The sequence below is a fragment of the Mytilus galloprovincialis genome, chromosome 2, assembly GCF_965363235.1.
Source record: "Mytilus galloprovincialis chromosome 2, xbMytGall1.hap1.1, whole genome shotgun sequence".
Taxonomy (NCBI): Eukaryota; Metazoa; Mollusca; class Bivalvia; order Mytilida; family Mytilidae; genus Mytilus; species Mytilus galloprovincialis.
Genome location: NC_134839.1, coordinates 1,605,311 through 1,633,200, shown reverse-complemented (window position 1 = coordinate 1,633,200; position 27,890 = coordinate 1,605,311). Strand labels below are relative to the sequence as shown.

At 31.9% G+C, this 27,890-nt stretch overlaps 1 protein-coding gene across 5 annotated transcripts in view; it reads right to left on the bottom strand.

Moving 5' to 3' along the window:
• The window catches only part of LOC143062659 (centrosome-associated protein 350-like), a 137,241-nt gene that overhangs the window by 73,570 nt on the left and 35,781 nt on the right, over positions 1–27,890 (bottom strand). For 3 of the 5 annotated variants that reach the window (XM_076234348.1, XM_076234349.1, XM_076234350.1), the window contains 2 exons: positions 25,285–25,791; positions 6,015–6,074 (listed from right to left, as the gene is read on the bottom strand). In XM_076234348.1, coding sequence (XP_076090463.1) covers positions 6,015–6,074; positions 25,285–25,791 — 567 coding nt within the window. Of the gene's footprint in view, positions 1–2,517; positions 2,664–6,014; positions 6,075–25,284; positions 25,792–27,890 lie in introns of those variants that run through there. The other 2 variants (XM_076234351.1, XM_076234352.1) reach the window with 2 other exon arrangements.

Below are 27,890 nucleotides of genomic sequence, written 5' to 3'. Positions count from 1 at the left end.
TTGGCAAAGCACCAAAATCATTTAATCACAACAAAGAAGAAATATAGTAAGGAAATATTGAAATATATAGTAAGAAAGGCACGTTCAGGTTTTTCTCCAGGCTTGAATTATTACCCTTTTTTATTTGAAGGATATTTAGATATAGGACATTTCCAACTTGACTTTTACCTATTTGTATCATACCCACAATACTGTTTTTACATTTCTAAGAGATCCTTTGAAAATAACTCTGTATTAAAACTAATGACAGCACTCCAACTATTTCAGAAAGTCAGGCTGTATGTATGCCCAAAATTTGACATTGGCAGTTTATTACTTTTTTTATAGTCCATTTATTGTTAAAAATTATTAATTTGTGCTTCTCCTGAATATGAATGAAATATTTGTCACTGGATGTTAATCTAGCATCAATCAATCAATCAATCACTTAAATGATATCAAATGCTACCAATTTGTTTACATTCATTTTCATTTATTATTTAAATCATATTTCTAAGTGACTTGTGAAAATGAAGTCTCTGAAACAGTATAAGGGACTATTGTATTATTCAAGTGTTCTGAAATAATCTTAATGCTTCATGGACTATAAGTATTAACCTATTTGCCCTCAATTATCAGAGCATTATGGGTATTAATAGATCGTAAACAGGCACACAAAATGTAGCCAGTAGTTTGTTGATTGTTTGATGATTAACGGAAAGTTCTTAATTTTTTGGGCGATGTCTAATAAATAACGCTTGATTTTTTTTTCGGAGATTCATTAAGCGTTTGCACGATCCTATGACCTCCAAACGAACTATCTTTCAAGGTATTGAAGGAGCAACTTGGAATATTGGTCGATTGCCGTTATCCATTTTGCTAAACTAATCTATGAAACGTTTATAAGTAGGTACTGTCATATAAGTCATCTGAACAAACCGAGCTGTAAGAATAAAAGACCAAAGTATAGTTTACATTGATATCTTAATGTCCTGCCGGTTTCAATAGAAGTCTGAGAGTTTTCAAATAATCTTAAACATATCTAGTTACAGGTGTAATTTCTAAGAAATATAACTTACTTCTTGAAATTATCTTTCAAATTTGAACTTTTAAACATTGCAACATTGAAAGAACAGATTATACTGCATACTAAATGTAAGGGCTGCTACATTAAAACATACATGGTACTAGGAGAAGGAGGAATTTTGTAAACGAAGTAACCCTTTAGGATAAGGGAATTTTAGAATTTCTCTTGCAAGAACATTCAAGTACCTTCCATCAGATCTATCACTAATAATCATTGTAATTTTGTATGCTTTAATTGATCAGCCTTTATAAGAAGATATTACAATGTGCCCTTTTCAGGTTTAATCAGTCATCTCTCTAAGATGAAACACAGCAAAGAACTATTAGATAACTAGTTAAGTTAAGGCTAAAATTCACCTCAGTAGCTAAAACATTCAGTGGCAAATATTTCATGCATGTTCACATTCAAAGAAAATGAGGACTTAACCATTCTTCAGATATAAGTTTTGTGATTAAAAGGGCCACCTTGGCAAAGCACCAACTTCATTCAATCAGAACCAGGAAGGAATATAGTAAGGAAAAACTAAATCATATAGTAAAAAATGCACTTTCATGTTTATCTTCAACGAAGGACACAATATGAATCAGGTTAATGCATTTCTTCATTATTTCATCCTCTGCTAGCTGTGATTTTCATGTCATGTTATTCTAATGTCAATGGAACTGCAGACAAATTACTCCAAGACATTTACAACATAATGTGTAATTAATTAGACGGAACAGAACTCATTCAATATCATTTCTTTATTTAGCTTATATATATCCTTAAAAGATTTGACTCAATCGAAGGTAGTTTAAATTGATATATTAACTATTCACACTTTTTTTAACAGCATACTTTAATGTACAAGTATATTATATAGATCTTGAGTGAAAGTTTTCTTCTTGCTGATTTATTGTAGTGATTTAATAAGTTTTTTCAATCAATAATGTCTTAGTCCATTTTTGGTTCCCAAGGGAGTTACAACTTGCTTCACATTTGATTTTAGTTGATGTTTAAATAAAATTGGTCCACTTTATACTGCAAAAAAGATGGAAACTTTGTCTTCTATTTCATATGTTTTTACTATTGCATTCATTAGCAGGAATTAAACTGCAAGTAAAGATGGAAATTTTGTAGTCTCGTTCATATTTTTTTTCTATTTTATTGGCTATGCCAGAATTGAAGCATTACTGTTGATATTTACTGCAGAATTAAATGCATTGTTGAATTTTTTTTTTAATAGACAATTAAAAACTGTTTCCAGCATTGAAGCCTTCAATGAATGAAATATTCATTCCACTAGATTATAATCATGAAATATCAATGAAGGCTACTGAATTTTAGTTCAAAATATGCAAACACTCGACACAAACAATGAATATCGAACAGAGTATAATTAAGTTTTGTATATATATGGTAGTTCTAAAAGCACACAATGTAACTGAATATTTGCAATCAATACTACCTACCATTATTCATGAATACATCCAAAATTTAATATCCGAAAATCTGATACAGGTACTTAATATGCAAAATCAACAAACACGTATATGCACTATTTTAGTCCTTCAAATGTAGAGAAATATTGTCGAAAATCTCTCCATAAACATACAAACGGAAAATAAATTTGACAAATAATAATTTTCTAACAGGTAACATATATAAGTCCGCAATCAGGTGAAAAAAGTCTTGGCATTCGATCATATACACCGCACAGTATTAACAATCAGATATTGAAACCTATACAAAAGACTCCAATAAAAACTTATCTGTCCCAATGAATGTGCCGGTATTTAAATCATAAACTTTAAGGTGTTGAACTTTATAACTATACTATAACGGTACTTGCAAGTTATACCACGTATATGTAATGTTTATTATGGGAGGAATTTAATAGTCTCCACTCATGCACAAGTTATTGGCGATTATTATGGGTGCTCTAAACAAAACTACCATATCTGTGACCTTGGACTTTTGTTTTACTACAAGAATCTTATGTTATTTTACATAAGCATGTAGATTTATGATAATCAGTAAATTCTTCTTAATTTGGGGAAAATATTTTTTTTTTATTTGAGCAGATAATAAGAGCTTGTTCCTAACCATTGAAAGACACGTTTTGTACTGAGTGATTAAAAAAAAAATCTAGGAACCTTTGGGTTAGAGATTATTTTTGGATCTTAGGTTGCAGACAAAAAAAACAAAATTTTTTTCAACAATACATCCATTATAAATTTGCTGACTTTGGAGCCTTTAATGCCTTTTTAGGAAGGTATTTGTTTTACTATGCAGTATGGCTTTTGAAGATCCATTTAAGAATCTGATTATAACCTTTTTGATATTTTATGATTAAGTTGAAATTCAAGGGTATCTTTTAGTAAATGTTAACATTATCCTTTGTAAATTGCTCAGGGTTGGACATAATTAAACCCTTAATATCAGGAAAAGTAACTGTACCCTCTTTTTATGTTTTTTTTTTAAATGCTTTATTACATCTTCTTGTTTTACATGTAATTCAAGACTGAAACAAGAATGCATAAACATAAAGAATGCCTAATAAGTTATATTTTTAATTCAGCCCATTTTCAAAATGAAAAAAAGAGTTTTATACCTCAACTATTTGCGTTTGAACATGTGTATGTATTCTATATACAAGGAATAAACGTAGCTTTTCGTAAAAAACTGTTTAATTTTCAAGGGATGTAACTCTTAAAAACTTAATATTCAACAACAATGGACTTAGTACATGTACATGTAACCAAGTGATTTACACGCCCATTATCTGCAATCGACTGAATTTGGTAGACATTTGTAGGAGGCATGATATACCAGTTATTACATGGTATGGTATGTGATAGTTTTCAATACTCCCCCCAACACCTGTTAAACATTCCAATACACAGTTTCCACCATTGTATTGGGATTATATAACAAATCGCTGTTTTAATTAAACGATTGCATAATAAATAACTGGTAATTCTGTCACTCTGTGTGGGAATACTAATACGTTTGAAGAGCTTAGCTTCCTAGAGGTCTGAAGATTTTGATTTGAAATTACATCTAAAATTAACTTTATAATGATATTTAATTGAGAAATGTTAAACAAGTCAAGCTCATTAGAACATCTATTTTGTCACTGGTATCTAGTCACTGATACAAGAGTGAACAAAACATGTTATCTATTACAGATTTCATTTTCATCACAGATTTCAATTTCGATGTCAATCTAAGACATGCACTTTTGCAAATTACAGTTTCTTTGAAGTGGGGAAATTACAAAAAAAAACCAACATAATGTTACATAAAGGCTTTAAAAAGACAGTGATCAGAATGGATTTACACACTTGACTTCATCAATACACCATTTGTTAGGGGGTTTAAAGGAATAATTTTATCCATTCGTTTGATGTGTTTTTGATTTTGCCATTTGATTACGGATATTCCGTTTTGAATTTTCCTTGGAGTTCGGTATTTTTGTTATTTTACTTTTTAAATAATAATAACTTAAAACTCATTCATCAAAAAATGTTTGGAAATGTTTTGCATCATATCTTCTTTTTTCAAATTACTATTTTACTGTAGATTATTTCATTTTCGTTGGTATCAATTTTTTGTGGATTGTTGAAACGTTGAATTTTCGTGGATATTTGATTTCGTGGTTCTGCCAAAGTCTGCAGATACAACTTTATAGAAATTTGTTTATCATTGTACATTTAAATTCATGGTTCATCCGTACCCACGAAACCCACCAATATTGGTATCCAACGATTAATAATGAATTAACAGTAATATCATTCTCTCTTTTTTTACATTTATATAAACTGGATGATTTTAACTTTTTTTTCAGTTTGCACAAACAAAAAGTCAGCACATTTTTTATGTACAAATGGCCATTTTAATTCTTTGCAATCAAACCAAATTCTGAGGTCTTATTTTCACTTGTTAAATACTTTATCTTTTAGCAAACAGAACTATGCTTTAAGATATGCCAATATCAAATAGCTATATTCACATATGTCAAATGTATCGTTGATTAAAGTTTTACTTTTGTACAAACACACATTAATGGAATGTTCACTTGATCAAATATTAAAACACTCTGCATGTTTGGTTAAATTTTATTTAATTCCCTAGGTGATACATCTACATGTATAATATTCAAAGTGACTTTTCTTTTCATCATTTTGATCTGCAGTCTGTCAGTTTTTTCTTAATAGTTTTCAATCAAAATATACATGACAAAATAAGACTTGTAAACACAAAACTTTTCCAATCATCTACAATTCTCAAAATGTTTATCTGGGTGCTTTTTTGTGATTGTGGACATGCTATCAAAAGTTAGTAAGAATAACTGAAGAGTATTCTATGGTACCATTCAAACAATATAAGTTATCATTTAATATTAGTGCTACTCTTGAATTTCATCAAGACAAATACTTTTATAAAATAAGACAAATTAAGCCAACCGACGCATTGGAGGCCTTCGGCTGTTTTTTTTTTATTATTCTTTGGTTGGGTTGTTGTCTCTTTGGCACCTTCCCCATTTCCATTCTCATTTTCATCACACAACAATTTGCTTAGACAGTTCAACTTTTACGCCACATATTCTTGGAAAGTGAGTACCTTACAATTTTCAATTTGATAAATACTAAAAGAAGAATATGACCTAAGTTTTTTCTACTGAGCAAAGACATTTGTCTTTAAAATACAAAAATAGACTTCTTGATTTTAATTTGGCTTTAATTGATTTTCCAGTAACTAAACCACCTCTTTCTAGTTACAAAGAGCAACTATTTCTCCACTCTTTGAGGACAGAGATGTCTATTTTACCGCTCTGATTAGCGTTTGAATAAACAACTTACATTTAATAGTAGGGAGTACTGAGAAAACTATCGGAATTCCTGGTAAATGTCACCACCTGGAGTGAACCTTTGACAAAGGAGAAGATTATCCTAACATGACTTACCTCTTGGAGAAGCTTTCTCCTGTTGTCTCTTTATCTTTTCTTTGATTTTTGCCAAGCCACCTAGAAAAGAATAAGGCGTAAAATTTAGCACTACATAAACGAATAGCAATTAGATATAAATGTCAAAAGAATAGCAGCAGGATTAACCAAAAATAGCCATCTTAAAGTTCAACACACGATCTTAACTAAGGAACAAGACCATTATTTTCAACCTTGAACTTAAATACATTCACACCTTGGTGTACTGTAAATTGCTGAAAACAGCTATTTATAAGGAGCCAGTGTAAGGATACTTAATGACTATAGATATATGAAGATGTGGTATAAGTGCCAATAAGACAACTCTCCATCCAAGTCACAATTTATAAAAGTAAACCAATATAGGTCAAAGTACAGTCTTCATCACGGAGCCTTGGTTCACACTGAAACAGCAAGCTAAAATATACTTGTATATAAAACTTGAAACAGCTATTTATTTTTAAATATGAAATAGTAATTTGTCCTTCAATTATAATCTATTAACACTTTGACAGTTCTATTCTGCTCCAGAATAGTTTTCTATTCTGCTCCAGAATAGTTTTGTTTAGTAGTCTAAAGTGTCTTCAATGAGGCACTCGTGTATCAAGTTCTTTTTATGGAAAATATGCTTATGCATGGCAATAAATTAATGGCATTGTCAAAATTATCAAGTTCTTTTTATGGAAAATATGCCTATGCATGGCAATAAATTAATGGCATTGTCAAAATTAAACCTCTCTGGAAAAAAAGAATCTATGATTTTATGCACTCTTAACTAGTGCAACCCTATTTTTAAGTAAACATGATTCATTTTTAAAAAAGAAAATTCCAAGTAAAATTTTAGGCTTTAAAAAAATCTATTACTCAAGGTAGTTCTTTACAATGTAAAGTAAACATATCTACGATTTCCCATCTATAATATTATGTAATTGTTGAGTAGGATCAAACCAAGACCAATTATAATATAATATATTGCAGTAATTGCTCTCATCTATTCTAATGTCAATTGTGACCTCAAATCAAATGTGAGGGATTTTTTTCTTTTTTCTTTTACAAGATTGTACCTATTTATTTAAACTTATAGGTATAAATTAAAAATTAAAATAATCTATTTTTCCATCTGTTTTAATGACAAATATTTATTCAATTTTATCTTTAACAAAACTGACCTGGATAAAATACAAGAGTTTGGAAAACAAAGTATCTACTAAATTAATGATTTAATTTCGTGTTTTATTTTCTTTCACTTACTGTTTCATCTTTTATTGTTTTTTATTTACATTATGTATTTTACTGCTATTCTTTTTTTTGTAATTCATCCAAGACATAAAGTTATTATGCCTTTTCATATATCTTTGTATAGAATGTATTCCTTTTTTTTGGTCTTTGCAATCTATTTTCACTGTTCAGAGGCCTTCAAAAAAGAGAGGCGAACAAATTACCAGAAGAATATATTCAAACTCATAAGTGGATAATAAACTGACAACTCCATGGTTTTAAAATGAAAAAGACACAACATAGAAAATCAAACCCTGAGGTCCTTCGCTTGTCTTTTAAAAGCCTTTAAAACCCTAAATATTAAATAATTGCAAATCAATTTCCTGGCTTTGAGAAAAAAATGCTTTACAAATGACAAAACATTAAAATGCCAAAAAGAAAAAAAAATAAGCAATGGGGAGAATTCCTGGTAAATGTCAAACCATCTTTTAACCTGATCTATCGACTATCTATCCTATATCTTATAACATGGTTCAAAAAGTACCATTATACTATTTAACTCCTCTGGAAGCCAGGGATTTTCTAAATTTAAATTACCTATTTAAAAAGATGTGAAAATAATATTAATTTTTGAAACACCCACCATGCGACATAAGTAATATCCCACTGATTAACCATTCAGACTTACAAATCAACGTTATAAATTAATGCTTTCAAACGCTGAAATGTTTCCATTTTCATTCACATTATTTGTTGTCAACATATATATGCAAATGAGCCTCACTACCACTGTGGCAGAAATCGCTAGGAATTTAATTGAAATAAAACTGTAAATTTTAGTTGACATCTTGACTTTGTTAAGAATCTATAAGAAAAAGTTGTAAATCTTTAAAATCTGTTTTAAACCTGCTGATTTAAGGTTTTAAAACATGGAATTTATAGTTTTATATTCTAATTTAGAGAACATGTGTTTTCTTGTCTACAAAGTAACCAATTCAATTTTATGAATTTCAACAAGAAAAGCGTGACATTTGAAGTCAAGGTCAAAGTATACCATAAATTTAGGATGACAATAAATACGAAAATACTTTCAAAAGAAAAGTAGAAACATTCCCCTTTTGCTGCCAAGTCTTTTAAAGTTCAAAATTCAGAATCAGCAAACAGTTTCGTAATAAATTTTGCAACATTTTCAATACCAGATTTTTTATTCAGACTATAAAGTCTAACTTTAAATTTCCCACTTAACATTTCTTCTTGGACATTATAGAAACTACAATCCCTTTTTAGGCCAACTTTTAAATTTCTTTTTAAAACAAACTGCTTTTAACTTATTGGAAGAAAAACAGGTCATGACCACAATAAAGGCCTAACAACAGTCTACAAAATCTCACTATTCATATAACTAAAGATTAAGAAATATGTTACATAAACCTATAAAAACATTTAGTGACTTTGACATAGGTTCTTTGGAGAGATAAGTAGCTCCTGCCACACTAGAAGAACCACTTGTGGTGGTCATGTCAAAGCAAAAATTTGGTGAGAAGTCACATTTGGAAGACAGGAAGACAGGAGGATAGAATTGTGACTACCACATCTGTGTTCTCCATGATTTACTTTAACAAGGCCTTCAGATGTCTAGTTTAAATTGTTTAATATTTTTTTTTCTTTCTGAGAGGACATCATTTGGAGTTTAAATTGTTGTAGAACTCTGCTCAATGTTGAAAGCAATACTGTGTCCAAGAGACATAACATTTCTAATATATATCAACTTTCCATAGTATATAAATATCACAAAGACCTTCAAGGTTTCAAAAATTTAGTATTATTCATATAGTTTCATACAGTAAAATGGCCATGAAGTCTGATATAAAATTATTGACTGTATATTCATAAATAGTTATCTCAAATCAACACTCAACAAATATTAATCAATAATATCATAAAATATTAGTTTGAAACAAAACTAATTAAATGCGTCAATGAATATGGTATTTAGAACCATGTAAATGACAAAACATCAATGCTTATCTCTTTATACTTCCTATAGTAATTGGTTGGTCTTTATCTCATACTTGTGTTGTACATTCCCACACTTTATTTGTGTGCAAAAATTGTTTAGATATTTTAGAGACTATTTTCCAATGTTCCATCTGTTCTTTCCAATACTTTGCTTGAATGTCATTTTTGTCTTGTCATTCTGTCATTTACTTTAACCAGTGGTGGATCCAGAAATTTTCATAAGTGGGGGCCCACTGACTGACCTAAGAGGGGGCCCGCTCCCGTCACGCTTCAGTGATTCCCTATATAAGCAACCAATTTTTTTCCCAAAAAGGGGAGGCCCGGGCCCCCTGGGCCTCCCCCCTAAATCCGCCTCTGTTAACTTTACTCTGGATTCTTGATCAATTGTGCCATTACTTTTCTTTTAATGGATTTCACGATTATAGAACGATGGCTTCAAGTTTACAACAAAGTATACATTTTTCTAAAGGCTTGTTTATGCTTTGGCAAATCATCCAAAAACTATCACTATCATATAAATCAAATGATGGGTATGATTGCCAATGTGACAACACTTCTTCAAATAATGAAGTAGTTAACAACTTATAAACATAATTTATACCAAATTCTGCTAGAAATTGATGTACACCTCAAGATTTTCTTAAAACATTTATGACTATCATATTACAAGTTGACCCTATTCTAAATTTTACCACAAACAATGCACAAGTGCTACTGAATATGCAGATTATGTATAACAGCTTCTTGAGAATGTTCTATAAATTTCAAGTTGTTTTCAATTACATAAAATTAGTCATTGTTATCATGCCTGTAAACAAGCAGACATCTTCAGATATAATTTATATAGAAATTTCAATTTCACAAATGTAAAATTGTAGAATCAGGCATGCTGAAGTAGGCCAATGAATATGTGTGCTTAAGAAAATTAAACAATCTTCTAAATTAAATAATAAAAAGTGTCAGAAGAGGGTCTATTTGGGTGTCAAGAAAACATGGATCTGAAATTAACACTTCATTTTTGCTCAAATAGGTTGTCTCTTTGACACATTCCCCATTTCCATTCTCAATTTTAACTTACTTTCTTAATAATTTTAATGAATTTCCTTAGCAAGCAACACTAACATAAATGTCCATTTTGATCTCCAGTCTCTTACAAAATACAACTGACCATGGGATTTGTATTGTTTTATTGGAAATAGAACATGACTTTATTTACAAATCAAAAGAAGAGTGTCATATTAGAATTGATCTTTATCAATAGGATGAAGGACACTGTTGTCATGATGTATGGGAAACCAGTCACCTGATGAGCACTGTTGTTATGTTATATGGGAACCAGTCATCTGTACCACTTATTAAAATGGATAGTTCTGAAGGTAACACTCATTACAATTATAGTTGCAGAGATATTGATATTGTTGAATTGTTCTCCTTAAACACACAAATTGTGAACAAAAGCAATTGCAAGCTGGATTTCAATAGACTGATCTAAATTTTCCTTCAGTTGCATATCATCATATCTATATATGAGTTCAAGATGTAAGTTTATGTAAGAACAAAGTGGCACAGTGTGTACTTTTCCAGTTTGGTTTAGTCTAATTTTTGATGTGCATTTCAGGTTAACATTGGATACAAATTAATTTAATTACCACTGTAATTGTTATTTTTTCACCAAATTATTGATGATTGCTTTATGTCCAGTCACAAGTATTACCAAAATATGAGCCTTAAAATAGGCTTATATATTTGATGACTTTTTTATACTGTTTTAAAGACAATTAATCAGACAGTTTATATGAGAGAATTATAATGAACACTATTTCACTCTAAAATTACATTCTGTTAACTATTTCATTAGTATCCCTTATTCACATTCTAATCCTTATATAGTTGACATTTCTTTATCTAGCAGCGTGCCAATATTTTATTACCCTTGCATTTTTTCAAAGGTGGAAACTATTTATGGCAGTTAACCTACATGTATACTGATATTTCCCTTTAATCCATCAACGACTTCCTACTTATTGCTACTACTAAGTCATCAACTACTTAAAGTAGCCACTATGGAGAACTTTGGCTCGGATATCTTGAACAAGTTTTGAATTATAATCCTGTCACTGACAATTACAGGGAAGCAAACTTTTCGTGTAAATCATATTGCGATAGAATGCAGCAACAGTGAAGAACTGAAATACCACTTAACACATTTTCGAAGTTGTTCAAACAAAATAGTACTGTTAAGATACGATATATCTGTTGTAAGTGACATTTAATTGACTGTTATATTATGTTGCAGTATTCAAATAATCCAAGTCAAAGTCACCAAAATGCTTGTTCATTGCTTGTTCATTGTAATAAATAAAAACGTTAGTTTACAGATGTAAGAAGTGAAGTTTTTAAGCACAACATTAAACAAGTTTCAAAAGAAAACCTGAAGAAGTATTCTTCTACTCAAATCAATCTGATTATTTTAGTTAAAAACAATTTTACTACATTTAGATAAAGACCTTTGATAGATAGGTGAGTAGACATATAAACACTCCTGGAAGTTGTTCTGAAAAAAAGCCAAGTATAATCCTGTCACAAGTCAGTCAAAAGTTGGGAACCTTAGTAAAGCTGTTATCTTTTGATATAGTATAATACATCTTAAGGATTTTTGTTATTAAGAAAATTTGGTATTAATGGCAAATCTTAGGTGGTCTCGGTGAAAATAATTTCACTACTGAGGATTCCATATTATTCATGGGATTTTAATTTTTTGTGGGTAATGGTGTAACACGAATTCTTCGGCGATATATAAATAAGTCCACAGTACATTTTTGGCAATTTTATAGCATTAAATATGGGTTTTGCTCATTGCTGAAGGGCATACAGTGACATCTTATTGTGAAGATTCTTGTTATTTGAACTCTAGTGGATATAAGATGTCTTACTTGTTATCATACCACATCACCTTATATATTTATTTAATTTTTAGTCTAGACTTTGGGATACATAGAGGTTATATTTTTTAATTTCAAAAACTGTGTTGGTGTCTTAATCTTTATAGGGTGGTAAAACTTATGTTGACGGCTTGTTGTTTCATCTTCTTTTATTCTTGAGCAGTGGCATTTGCTTATCAACAAACCATCTTAACATGGTAAATATAATTTGAAAAGTACAAATCTTTAAATCTTATGTAACTACACACCCAGTGACTATCATTTACACAAATTGACCTTTTAAAACAAATTTGTTGGTATTTGAATTATTAGTTTGATCATGTTAAATAAATTGTTTTCGGGTGATACATAGTATTTCTATACTGTAATAAATATAATACTGTGTCTGTTTAGTATTGTAGTTAGGTGGAGGAGTATTGTGAAGTACACAAAACATCTTTTTCCCACTTTTATTAGCCATAATAGTATATGTCAGTTAGTGACACCAGTACTTTTAGTAGTTTATGGATATTGACTTATTCAAATATGCACATGCTGCACAGTACATCATATGTGTGAATGTTTGCTTATTTCACTGGGAAAACACTTCCACAATTTTCAAAACACTTTGCTGAAGGTAACAGTACTCAAAACACTCTGCTGAAGGTACTAGTGTTCAAAACAATAAGCTGTAGGTACCAGTACTCAAACAATAAGCTGTAGGTACCAGTACTCAAACAATAAGCTGTAGGTACCATTACTCACACAATAAGCTGTAGGTACCATTACTCAAACAATAAGCTGTTACTCAAACAATAAGCTGTTGGTACCAGTACTCAAACAATAAGCTGTTGGTACCAGTACTCAAACAATAAGCTGTAGGTACCAGTACTAGCTGTAGGTACCAGTACTCAAACAATAAGCTGTTGGTACCAGTACTCAAACAATAAGCTGTTACTCAAACAATAAGCTGTTGGTACCAGTACTCAAACAATAAGCTGTAGGTACCATTACTCAAACAATAAGCTGTTGGTACCAGTACTCAAACAATAAGCTGTAGGTACCAGTACTCAAACAATAAGCTGTTGGTACCAGTACTCAAACAATAAGCTGTAGGTACCAGTACTCAAACAATAAGCTGTTGGTACCAGTACTCAAAACATTAATTTGTTGGTACCAGAACTCAAAACATTAATTTGTTGGTACCAGAACTCAAACACTAAGCTGAAGGTACCAGTGTTCAAAACACTTAGCTACAGGTACCAGTACTCAAAACAGCAAGATGCAGGTACCTGAGTGTTCAAAACATTAAACTAGGTACGAGAATTTAAAACACTGTGCTGCAGGTATCAATACCAAACAAGAATGTGTCCAAAGTACACGGATGCCCCACTCGCACTATCATTTTCCATGTTCAATGGACCACGAAATTGGAAAAAAAATATAATTAGGCATTAAAATTAGAAAGATAATATCATAGAGAACATGTGTACTAAGTTTCAAGTTGATTGGACTTCAACTTCATCAAAAACTACCTTGACCAAAAACTTTAACCTGAAACATGCACTTTCATTTTCTATGTTCAGTGGACCATGAAATTGGGGTCAAAAGTTTAATTTCGCTTTAAAATTAGAAAGATCATATCATAAGGAACATGTGTACTAAGTTTCAAGTTGATTGGACTTCAACTTCATTAAAAACTACCTTGACCAAAAACTTTAACCTGAAACATGCACTTTCATTTTCTATGTTCAGTGGACCGTGAAATTGGGGTCAAAAGTTTAATTTGGCTTTAAAATTAGAAAGATCATATCATAAGGAACATGTGTACTAAGTTTCAAGTTGATTGAACTTCAACTTCATCAAAAACTACCTTGACCAAAAACTTTAACCTGAAGCGGGACAGACGGACGAACGAACAGACGAACGGACGCACAGACCAGAAAACATAATGCCCCTCTACTATCGTAGGTGGGGCATAAAAACACTGTTACAGATACCAGTTCCAAAAACAATGATGCAGGTACCAGTACTCAAGACACTTAGCTGTCAGTACCGTACTGAACACACTTAGCTGTAGGTACAAGTACCTAAAACACTTAGTTGTAGGTACCAGAACCCAAAACACTTAGCTGTAGGTACCAGTATCCAAAACACTAAGCTGTAGGTACCAGTACTCAAGACACTTAGGGAGCTACCATTTGATTTTTATGGGGGGGCTAGGATGAAATTTGAAAAAAATAGGCAGGACAGGAGTTTTGAGTAAAAAAAAAAGGCAGGATGAGACACTTTGCAAAAAAAAAAAGGCAGGATGACAATTTAGGTAAAAAAAAGTCAGGATAAACTAATAAAAAAAAAGGCAGGACCGAATAGAGTGAAAAATAAAAAGGCAGGACAGAGATTACAACTAAAAAAAAATGCAGGACAAAATTTTTCATCCTAGCCCCCCCATAAAAATCAAATGGTAGCTCCCTTAGCTGTCAGTAACGTACTGAACACACTTAGCTGTAGGTACAAGTACCTAAAACACTTAGCTGTAGGTACCAGAACCCAAAACACTTAGCTGTAGGTACCAGTACTCCAAACACTTAACTGTGGGTACCAGTACCAAAATACTTAGCTGTCGGTACCAGTACCAAAATACTTAGCTGTCGGTACCAGTACTCAAAACACTTATCTAACGTTACAAGTACTAGAAACACTTATCTAAAGCTGCTTTTAACTACATGTACTACAAATATGTGTGGTTAAATTTGAAATGAAGTGTTCAAATTGAAATATTAATTAGAAAACAAATTGAGAAAAAGATAATTGCATGAACATTTTTATATTTAAAAAGATATCAGCAATAAAAACAATTATCATCATTTATTTATCAGGATAATATATCATAAAATGTCTCTTGTGTTCATTGTTTATCAGAAAACAGGTTATCTACCCTTTAGTGTTTAAAACTTTAAATATATTCAACTCTGGTGAATATGGGAATTTTGTATTCGAATCTTCTAGCAATATTTCTGAAAAGTTATACTTAACTTTGTCACATATAACTATAGTTTTGGTTGGTTTGGGTTGCTGTCCCATTAAGATATAACCCATATCTCATTTAATTAATTTCTTTAGAATGTTTGAAAGTACAAATGTAGTGCCCTAACCTATATTTCACATATTTCTTCTCCTATTAGCAGCAGTATTCAGATATTAAATTTGATTAAGTCAATATTTGCACATGTCTAGTTATTTCAGCAAAATAATAAAATTAGATTAAAGGTACTTTCTACATTCATATGCCTCAAATGACTAAACAAACAACAATCTATTACAATATGAATTTATTAATTCCTTTTTTTCTTGTTGAAATTAATTAAGGTTCAATACGTCTGAATCCAAGCAAAAATAAATTCCAATCAAAGCAATATGGCTATTTTTATCCAAATATGCATACAAATAATTAAAATGCAATTTTTTGAAACATGGTTTCATGTTCTCAAAATCACATAAAAATAGGTGAAGGAATGTCAGTCTCATTAAAACATGCTTTCTAATGTAGAAAATGATGATTTGATCTGCACCTAAATCTATTCCTTTATTTACTTTCAGGATACAAAAGTTTAATAACCACAAATACAAATGTCAATGTTTAAATGAGCATTCTTTTAAGCATTATGTCTGAATATAACAAATGTTACAAAGTTATTTATTGAGAAATTTTCTGGATGACTTATTTATTTCATTTTCTTTTAACTAAAGTGGGTGATTTGCATCATAAAACCAGGTTTAACCTATCAAATTTCCATCCCAATGTGCTTTTACCAAACCTGGTTTAACCATCAATTTCCAATACAGAGTATTCTAACTGTAGGGAAGTGGTAAAAACATTTTCATTGTGTGTTCTAACAGTGATTCCCAAATTTTTCAGTAACTTTCACTATTTTTATTGATAATATGGTAAAATAAAACATTAAAATACTTGGATGAGGAAAGGTTCCTGGTTTGGAAATTGTAATGTCTATTCTAATATTTTGTCATCACTTGAAAAAAACTCTGGCTACCATACTTAAATCTGCCCCTTTTCAAAAGGAACTTCAAGATCTAGAAATTCCTAGATTTGCAACTTTAAACAATGTATACCTACTGATGAATAAACAATGCAGTCTTTTTAAAAAATTGTTTTGGACATTGGGTCCAGTATTTTGCATTAAAATAAAATAAATGCACATATGACTCCAGTTTAAATAATAGCATACAATAAACAGCATGAATTTCAACAAAAACATTTCAAACTGAATTAATTTTTTTTTTTTTTTCGATACTCCCCTTCAAATCAGGCTATTATCAGGCTATCACTGCTTTTAAACAACCCCTTAACAAGAGCTCTCTTAAGGTCCCTCAACAAAATTTTCCCAGTGAAAAAAACTAGTCCACAGTAAACACTTACTTACCTGTCATTACAGTCTATAAATTCCACAAAAATAATAAATAGCTACAACTTTATCAGTAAAATCAATGATTATTGATACAATTATCTTGTCAAATTCGTTCATTGATCCACCTAATTCAACAAAACAACAGGAATTTGTTCTAATATGATAAGTATGTCATCCTAAGGGAAGCGAGGGAGCCTCTCAAATGACCATTGATCACAGATATTTATAAAATCGTTAAAACAACAGTTACGATAAGTTTTTCAAGGTATTAAAGGAGAAGTAATGACAATGTTAACAAAGAATGCTGATGAATATTCCCACTTTCATATTACAATAGTTTTAATGATTATTACTCTCATTCTAAAACAGAATATGAAACAAAGGAGATGAAACACTTTCTACAGTTATCCTATAGAGAGAAAAGATTACCTTATTCTTTTCATTAATCAAGATATGATCTTTCAACTAAAACATTAAAGTGCTGATGTCTTTTTTTTATGGTTAATTAAAGGCAACAGTAGTATACCGCTGTTCAAAACTCATAAATCCATGGACAAAAAACAAAATTGGGGTAACAAACTAAAACTGAGGAAAACGCATTAAATATAAGAGGCGAACAACGACACAACATTAAAATGTAACACATACACACAGAAACAGACTAAGCATTAGAAAAAATCCTATGAGAATGACAAATATAACATCAAAACCAAATACATAAATTTGGGATAGATAAGTACCGTGACACATCTTATAGTAATGTGAATTAAAACTTTTTCACACTTCGAATGCAACATCCCTTAAAGTTGTGTTTAACAAATGAACAGAGACAATGTTCTTGATCAACATCTTATTCTAATGTTTTTATTGATTGATTGATTGTTGGTATTTTAACGCCACTTTTGGGTTATTTTATGGTAGCAAGTTTTTATTGGTGGAGGAAGCAGGAGTGCCTGGAGAAAACAACTGACCTTCAATAACCTAATGTTTTTATGTCAGCTCCTTACCAATGCCAATGTTTTTGTACCATTGATACACATGTTGAATTTATTTCAATGAGACAGCAACCAAACAAATACAAGTACTTGGCCAATTAGATAAAATCTAGAGATCAACATACAGTTTTTTTAATAATAGAGAGGTGACTATAAAATATGTCAAGCTCTAAATTGTCCATAGTCTACATAAATAATGTGATATAATAGGCCCAGAAATAATAAATTATGACACACCGAGGAAAGGACAGACAGATAGATAAAGCCATTAGCCCATTATTATGTCTCCAAAAATATTTTCGGGGAGGATATAAAAACAAAAAGTCAATTGGCAAACAACAACCACAAACAACAGGACCCTGGTTTAAAACAGACATATACAGAATGCTGCAGGGTTAAACACATTTGTGAATAACAAAATGAGTGGGATAGGCTTACACTAGATTGACATTGCAAGCAATAGCGCACTTTGCTAGTTGCTGTGAAGGTTATATACTATTTTGCACAATGAACTCAGCCACCCAGATATAACATATTATATTGATTAAACATCCTGGTGAGATAGTATTGAATTATCCTGAAACTTTAACTGATTAATAAACCTGTAACAATTAAGTCATATTGGTTCAGGAAAAAAACTTTCTAAAGCTAACATCAGTCTGCAAGTCACATCTAATAGGATTATTGTATGAAATACATTTAGAGGATAATTGTTCGGAGAAGGGATATATCGGTAGACGAAAACCACACTACAAGAGACTAAACTAGAAATAAATACCGGGTACATTAAAAGAACAATGATTTCATTTATTTTATTCTTCATCTAAAATCGTTAAAAAAAATAAAGTTGAAAACAATTAAAAAATGAATTCTAAAAAAAAAGAAGAGAAAATTCATTTATAGTGAGCTCTGTAATGATTTATAGTAAGAAATAATGTATTTCCTATGTAAAGATAAATCCTTATTAGACAATGTCTCATCCAGCTTTCAACCATCACATATCATATATTTTACCATTATGCAATAGATAAGACCATTAAGATTACAGAAAATCCTTTACTTAACTCTGTAACTGTAATAATTGGAGAACTGATAAAATTGGCACCATACTGCTTTTAATCCGTAAATGATCAAAATTGAAACTCTGAACATTTGAAAGGGCTAATCTATAAAAATTGTTGAAAGTCAGTGCTTCCTCATTGAGTTGTACATGTATGATAATTGTGTTAGTAACTATAGCATGCACCAGTGAACCTTCTTGTTGCATAACACTTTATTCTACTGTGGTTTCAAGAATATCCATGCAATACCTTGTTGGATTTTCTTGGTATGTTGAAGACCAATTGAAAGCATTGGGGTGTTTTATGCTTTTTGGTCAGGTTGTTCAAGACACACATGTTTCAGGAAATACTGTAGATTCATATATTTACCAGCTGTTAAAAATTTTTGTGGATCCATGAAAAAATGTAGTGTATGCAAACCTGCTTTGTGTGTTTTAAAAATCCACATACTATCAATCAAGAAATGCTCATTTGCTTGAACACATTAATGCATAATTTTAAATAAATGAACAAGAATTTCAAGGCATTGCATTAGTTACCCATGAATAATAATAAAAAGTAACCCTCATCTGTATGCTTGAGATCGTAAGTTTGGGGAAAGTTATACATTTTTTGTTTAATTCAAACCAATTTGAGAGAATTAAAAGCCCTCATTTAATAGGACAAAAACCTTGCAGTCAACCTTGCCAGTTGTAATATTAGTTTGAAACAAATTACATAATTTATAAGCAGAAAACCAAAAGTCAAAATATATATCATTTAAATCATTTAAGTACAGTATTCAAGTACTAAGTTTTTTAGTCGGATGATATTCAGATACCAAATGAATTGACAACCCTTGAAAGTAACCCAGTTCCTACTCACTGACAGTAAATTAAACTATGATATAGATTTTTAAATAACTTGTATACATTCATAACTTTAAAGTCAATTTCTAAAATGAACTTAGTTTACACTAGTCATTTTTTGGGAACCTTTATAGCTTGCTGTTTGGTGTGAGCCATGGCGCCGGATTGAAGACTGTACTTTGACCTACAATGGTTTACTTTTACATATTGTGACTTGGATGGAGAGTTGTCTCATTGGCACTCATACCACATCTTATATCTATTTATGGTAGGAGCTATTCTGTACAAACTCTGTGAAAAAGTCCACTGTACTTTACCAGCCTCTGCAAAATGATAACTTTGGCCGAGGAGCAATTTATCTAGACACTTTCAGACTTGGCCTTTTTGAGTCATTTTTGGGTTTTTTTTTTATGCAAAATAGTAATTATTCCAGGATCACAATAATTGGGTAGTCCTGCATGCTTTTAAAAGAATTCTCCGAATGGAAATGAATACTTTTACTGGAGCAAGAGGAACACAACAAAGTCATATAAAGTTAAATTTATCTTCATTTCATTGAAAAAAAAATCTTTTCATCTTTTTTTACAAGTTAGAACATACAACTGTTGACTTTTCAACCTACTTACTAGTAGTCTTTCTGTAAACTATAATTAACTTTCTAAAAGACAGTGAACTAAAGTTCAAGTTCATGTGATCAATTTAAAAGTCAAAAAGTCTTTGTGAGCTATTTGCCATTTTATTTTAAACAAACAGAATTATGCTTCAGAGGTCCCCATGATTTTCTTTTATACATTTTTACAGTACTTCTAATTAAGCGGAACAGTGTTTTTATTTAGTATTTCCACTATATAACTGATTTAAAATAGACTTTCTAACCACATATTTTAACCTGACAATAAGATCTGGCATGAGATTGACTGCCAATAACCCAACTATCAACTGGAGACCAAACCATGAGGACAAAATCAGCATTTTTTATTTTAGAAAACTTTTCTTATATCACCTTAACTGATCCCATAATGTCCCCCAATTTTTAATTATTGACCTTTTCATCTAACTTATAACTGAAGTGTCCAGCTTGTTAGCATTATAACAATTCTATCAAGAGAAGAATATGGCCTAATCTTCTTAGCATTAAAACCTGTTGAACAACAATGGCTATACATACATGTGTACTGGCGTTGGATTTCGTTATGACATTCTTTAAATAGATTCATTAAGTTTATTTCTATTACATAACTTTTTTAAATAATACGTGGAACACAGACCTGAAGATCAAACAACATACTTCATAACAATTTGAGTATTTTTTTATGTTGCCTCATTTTTTCAAAACATACTGTTAGAGTCGTGGACTATTTCAGTTTTAACAGTCAGTGGTAACATATTTTATAATAATAATAATAATTTTATTTGCAAAATACACCCATACTGGTCAAGCAAACACAAATACAACATTTAATACAGGCAGTGAAGAATTACAAATATAAACATAAAAAAAAACATAGTTATAAATGGTAATTAATGTAACCTTTGATGGACATGGACCTCATTTTCCCAATTCTAAAGATTGCTTTATAAAGTCACCAATTTCTGTCAAAGCTCAGATTTAAGATTTAAAAGTTGTTTTAGCTTTAAAAGTGGTTGATAATTTGTAAAATCAGGATTTATATTATTAATCTATATAATCAAACAAAATATTTTTATATTGTATAGCTCTATAAATTCAAAAGCAGCTTTATGGTTTTACATGTCATTTTTGGGACCCTTTTTTAACTGGCTATTCGGTATGAGCTAAGGCTCTGTGTTAAAGACTGTACTTTGAACTCTAACACTTTACTTTTACAAATTGCGACTTGGATGGAGAGATGTCTCATTAGCACTCATACCACATCTTCTTTTATCCATTTTATCCAAAGGTCTGGTTCTATGAGAGACAGATACACTAAGCTTTGAACCTGAGGACTGATTCTCTGAGAGACAGAAAGCCTTAGCTTTGAACCTGAGGACTGATTCTCTGAGAGACAGAAAGCCTTAGCTTTGAACCTGAGGACTGATTCTCTGAGAGACAGATACACTAAGCTTTGAACCTGAGGACTGATTCTCTGAGAGACCGATAGCCTAAGCTTTGATTCTGAGGTCTGTTCTCTGAGAGACAGATAGCCTAAGCTTTGAACCTGAGGACTGATTCTCTGAGAGACAGATAGCCTAAGCTTTGATTCTGAGGTCTGTTCTCTGAGAGACAGATAGCCTAAGCTTTGATTCTGAGGTCTGTTCTCTGAGAGACAGAAAGCCTTAGCTTTGAACCTGAGGACTGATTCTCTGAGAGACAGAAAGCCTAAGCTTTGATTCTGAGGTCTGTTCTCTGAGAGACAGAAAGCCTAAGCTTTGATTCTGAGGTCTGTTCTCTGAGAGACAGAAAGCCTAAGCTTTGATTCTGAGGTCTGTTCTCTGAGAGACAGAAAGCCTAAGCTTTGATTCTGAGGTCTGTTCTCTGAGAGACAGATAGCCTAAGCTTTGATTCTGAGGTCTGTTCTCTGAAAGACAAATAGCCTAAGCTTTGATTCTGAGGTCTGTTCTCTGAGAGACAGATAGCCTAAGCTTTGATTCTGAGGTCTGTTCTCTGAGAGACAGAAAGCCTAAGCTTTGATTCTGAAGTCTGTTCTCTGAGAGACAGATAGCCTAAGCTTTGATTCTGAGGTCTGTTCTCTGAGAGACAGATAGCCTAAGCTTTGATTCTGAGGTCTGTTCTCTGAGAGACAGATAGCCTAAGCTTTGATTCTGAGGTCTGTTCTCTGAGAGACAGAAAGCCTTAGCTTTGAACCTGAGGACTGATTCTCTGAGAGACAGAAAGCCTAAGCTTTGATTCTGAGGTCTGTTCTCTGAGAGACAGATAGCCTAAGCTTTGATTCTGAGGACTGTTCTCTGAGAGACAGAAAGCCTAAGCTTTGATTCTGAGGTCTGTTCTCTGAGAGACAGATAGCCTAAGCTTTGGTTCTGAGGTCTGTTCTCTGAGAGACAGAAAGCCTAAGCTTTGAACCTGAGGACTGATTCTCTGAGAGACCGATAGCCTAAGCTTTGATTCTGAGGTCTGTTCTCTGAGAGACAGATAGCCTAAGCTTTGATTCTGAGGTCTGTTCTCTGAGAGACAGAAAGCCTAAGCTTTGATTCTGAGGTCTGTTCTCTGAGAGACAGAAAGCCTAAGCTTTGAACCTGAGGACTGATTCTCTGAGAGACCGATAGCCTAAGCTTTGATTCTGAGGTCTGTTCTCTGAGAGACAGATAGCCTAAGCTTTGATTCTGAGGTCTGTTCTCTGAGAGACAGATAGCCTAAGCTTTGATTCTGAGGTCTGTTCTCTGAGAGACAGATAGCCTAAGCTTTGATTCTGAGGTCTGTTCTCTGAGAGACAGATAGCCTAAGCTTTGATTCTGAGGTCTGTTCTCTGAGAGACAGATAGCCTTAGCTTTGATTCTGAGGTCTGTTCTCTGAGAGACAGATAGCCTAAGCTTTGATTCTGAGGTCTGTTCTCTGAGAGACTGATAGCCTAAGCTTTGATTCTGAGGTCTGTTCTCTGAGAGACAGATAGCCTAAGCTTTGATTCTGAGGTCTGTTCTCTGAGAGACAGATAGCCTAAGCTTTGATTCTGAGGTCTGTTCTCTGAGAGACAGAAAGCCTAAGCTTTGATTCTGAGGACTGTTCTCTGAGAGACAGATAGCCTAAGCTTTGATTCTGAGGTCTGTTCTCTGAGAGACAGAAAGCCTAAGCTTTGATTCTGAGGTCTGTTCTATGAGAGACAGATAGCCTAAGCTTTGAACCTGAGGACTGATTCTCTGAGAGACAGAAAGCCTAAGCTTTGATTCTGAGGTCTGTTCTCTGAGCGACAGATAGCCTAAGCTTTGATCCAAAGGGCTGACACATCTTACACATGTGGATGTACTTGTCATAGTGTCTGCTTAAAAATGACAAGAAAAATGTTGACGAAAATTTGATAGAATAAGCCAATCCCCTAGAAAGTCTTAAAAAAACACCTGCAATATCTTAGTCCAAATGGCATCCCAATAATGTATAATATTTATTAAAACTAATCCCTATTTTTTTGGTAATTAAGACAAGTTACACCACTGCATTGTCATAATAATCCAATTCGTAAAGTACCTTAAGTCTTTACTACAGAAAAATCTGACAAAAATTAATTCTCTAGTTTGTCTCTAAAGTCAATACATGTTTGTTCACAGTATAGCAACCATCATTTAAACAAACTATATACCAATCTATAACCTACTTTTCATCAATTCAATACATGCATATTTGCTTTAATGTTGAAGAATGAAAAAGAAGTTAGAATGCACAATGTAAATAGCTAGTTGTTAATATATGCCTTTGCTCCGAACCTTTTCATTAGTCAACACAACAATAATTATATTCATGCTTTAATCACTTGCCGTGAACGTGTACGGTAGCTCACAATGTGGATTTTATCACCTCCTCATTTAAAGAGCAAATAAGTGTGTAGGAATGATAAATATATTATACAAGGGGTTTTGATTATGTTTAATAAAACTTTGAATCTGTAATATGTGTGATCTGTGAATAACCACAAACCATTGCAAAATATTTAATATTTTTAAATACATGTAATGTTGTACAGTGACTTCACTTTAAAATATGCATTAGCAATTCAATTTTCAACAATTATTCTTTTTAAACTACCGTAAGCTAAGTATGTTTTGTCCTCTTAATTGAAAAAAATGTTGATTTCCAATATTTGAAACTGTGAAACCTGATGTGCTTACTCAGCATTTTATAATTTATTGCAAATCTATGGAATCTTCTAATCCTATAAACATGAAATTTCAAAGTGTAAAAACAACATTTTTACACAACTTCTAAAAAAAATCTTAGTTACAAAGTCATTCTAGCAACTGGGATTATATTTATCAATTAATCGCAATCAACATACGTAAATTTCAAATCAACATTTACCTATACTTATCAAAACGTCAATTACTTATCCATTCTATTAAATGAATTGGTTTTTATAACTTCAAAATAAGGTAATAAATTCTAACCCATTTGAAAAACCTAAGAAAAAGACCATGTACGATCGTAGTGTGTTATCAAAGAAATTCCTCAATAATCCATACTCAATCATGATCTAACACTGATAAAGAGAGTTTCACCTCCGATGTGATGCTTCTATAAGTCCCCAGCAAAGTTTGTAAAAATGTAGTAAATAATTTTGTTATCCTATGCAAACAGTTACATACTTGATACACACGATCCCACACTGTTCGCAGCGTGATACTAATTCCAAACTATCGACAAGTACTTAGGTCTTACGATAACTGTCAAATGTTTTAGTATTCTTACTTGTCAAACTTGTAAAACTATAAATATAGGCAACTAAATCAGCGGGGATCAGTGATCATTTCTTGTATTGCTTTAAATTAAGACTGAATCAATACAAATTACAAAACAAAAAGTCCCTAGTTTGAGTATAAATCTAAATCTAAGAGTTTCTTTTAGTGAGTGTCTTGAGATGATACTTCTTTCTCCTAGTGGCTGGTTTTTTTAGGGCTACTTTTGTCAACAAAACCTTATGAATATCTATTCAAAACACTAAAAACATTCATAGGTGTGTTTTGACTTTTCAAAGTTACACTAAATCTGTAAAGTAGTATTCCCCTTTTCTGTCTCCATTTTGAGATATTTAGTTTCATCTTCTAAACCTAAAGTAATCTTTGACTAACCTATTAACCTACCTTCTCCTATATCTTTAATACTCTTCTTAAATTTTCGTTTCATTGGCCCGTCATCTGACTGGGCAGAGTCAGTAGATCCTGTTTCCGATAGTCTGTCATTTTCTGCCGTTTTGTATTCGTTATTGTTTTCCTGAGGATTGGAGTTGGTCCCTTGATAATGCGTAGTATGTTTGGCGGAGGAAGACTTGGCGGCACCAGGCACCATAACATCGACGTGAGTTAATCTATTCTCTGTCCCGACACGTCTTTGATCGTGTGGAGTATGTGAGGTAGGCTCGTTTAGAAATCGTATTTCCGTTTCCCTGATAGCACGTGAGTCAGTGAGTGTAGTCTGTATAGAGTTAGGCGGTGAATTAGGACGGAGAAATGTCAAGTTATTATATTGCCCTGGTGCCAAGTCAGTATATGTGCCATCAGGGTTAATTTCTCTTAGTTCTTGTTTGTCTCTAAAATCAACACGTTTTCCTTCCATCTTAGATGCAGAAGTAAAATCTTCATTCTCGTCATCTGAATAGTCAACACACAAAATAAACAAAGTTACTACATGTAAACACAATAATACACTATCTAAGCGTATGTAAACTGTAGATTCATTTTATTTTTTTGTAGGTATCAATTCTTTTGAAATGTGGAAGAAGAAGAAATTGTATAAACACTTGATTTTACCCAATTCTGCATACAGCTATAAGCCTTCAGAAGATTTAAAAATCTTTCAAAATTGAAATTTATGGTTTAGCTTTATCCAAGATATTCATGAAAACTACAAAACTTGGTACTCCACGAATAATAATGATTCCTCAGTACACTACATTCAGTAAGTTTTTAAGGATTAAAACAAAAAATCTAGCTAAAGAATTATCATGAGTGACAAGGGTCAACCATCACAGGTCATATTTTGTGAAGGTTCTTCTCATATGTGCAATATTACCCCCAAAAATATGTTGGTTGTTGGTGTATTTTCCTATCCTCCCTTGACTATTTAAATGAAATAACCTTCATAAGTTTATTGCTTTTATTATTTGTGTTGATAGGATGCTGTCTCACTGAGGCTCAACCAAACATCTTTTAAATATACAGGTTTACAAATGTACTAAGAACAACTGTTAGGATGCTGTCTCACTGAGGCTCAACCAAACATCTTTTAAATATACAGGTTTACAAATGTACTAAGAACAACTGTTAGGATGCTGTCTCACTGAGGCTCAACCAAACATCTTTTAAATATACAGGTTTACAAATGTACTAAGAACAACTGTTAGGATGCTGTCTCACTGAGGCTCAACCAACATCTTTTAAATATACAGGTTTACAAATGTACTAAGAACAACTGTTAGAATGCTGTCTCACTGAGGCTCAACCAAACATCTCTTAAATATACAGGTTTACAAATGTACTAAGAACAACTGTTAGGATGCTGTCTCACTGAGGCTCAACCAAACATCTCTTAAATATACAGGTTTACAAATGTACTAAGAACAACTGTTAGGATGCTGTCTCACTGAGGCTCAACCAAACATCTTTTAAATATACAGGTTTACAAATGTACTAAGAACAACTGTTAGGATGCTGTCTCATTGAGGCTCAACCAAACATCTCTTAAATATACAGGTTTACAAATGTACTAAGAACAACTGTTAGGATGCTGTCTCACTGAGGCTCAACCAAACATCTCTTAAATATACAGGTTTACAAATGTACTAAGAACAACTGTTAGGATGCTGTCTCACTGAGGCTCAACCAAACATCTCTTAAATATACAGGTTTACAAATGTACTAAGAACAATTGTTAGGATGCTGTCTCACTGAGGCTCAACCAAACATCTTTTAAATATACAGGTTTACAAATGTACTAAGAACAACTGTTAGGATGCTGTCTCACTGAGGCTCAACCAACATCTTTTAAATATACAGGTTTACAAATGTACTAAGAACAACTGTTAGGATGCTGTCTCACTGAGGCTCAACCAACATCTTTTAAATATACAGGTTTACAAATGTACTAAGAACAACTGTTAGAATCTCTTCTGATATTAAACGTAAAGGAATCACTCTTTTTAATAAATGATGTTTACCACATAAAGTTTCATAAAATTTAAGCCTAAAATACTTTTTTGTATGTAAAGGTTTCACGATAAACAGGATGTCTTTATAGAGGGTGTGTCAAATTTTCTTACACAACATGCTTATTTAAGTTTTCATTCACTTTCTCTTTTCCATTAAACAAATTGAAACACATGAAAAATTTAAGAAATCACAAATGGATAACTTGTATCCTTTTTTAAAACTTCCCAGTTATAACTGCTGTTAAATACAAATTTTCAAGATAAAAACCATGAATAAAACAATGCAAGGTGCTTGAAAATTTTAAAGACGTAAATTTCTAACGCCTATAAAATATGGAGATGTGGGATGATTGTCAACAAAACAACTATCCAACAGAGTTTAAGTTCATAGCGGTGTCTCTCAGAAAGAATTCTCTATTTAATCAAGGATTAACCTGTCATTATAAGAATGTTCTACACTTAGGGAATATCCAGCTTAATGTATCGATTCAAATCAATGTAGTTCTAAACTTAGGGAATATCCAGCTTAATGTATCATTCAAA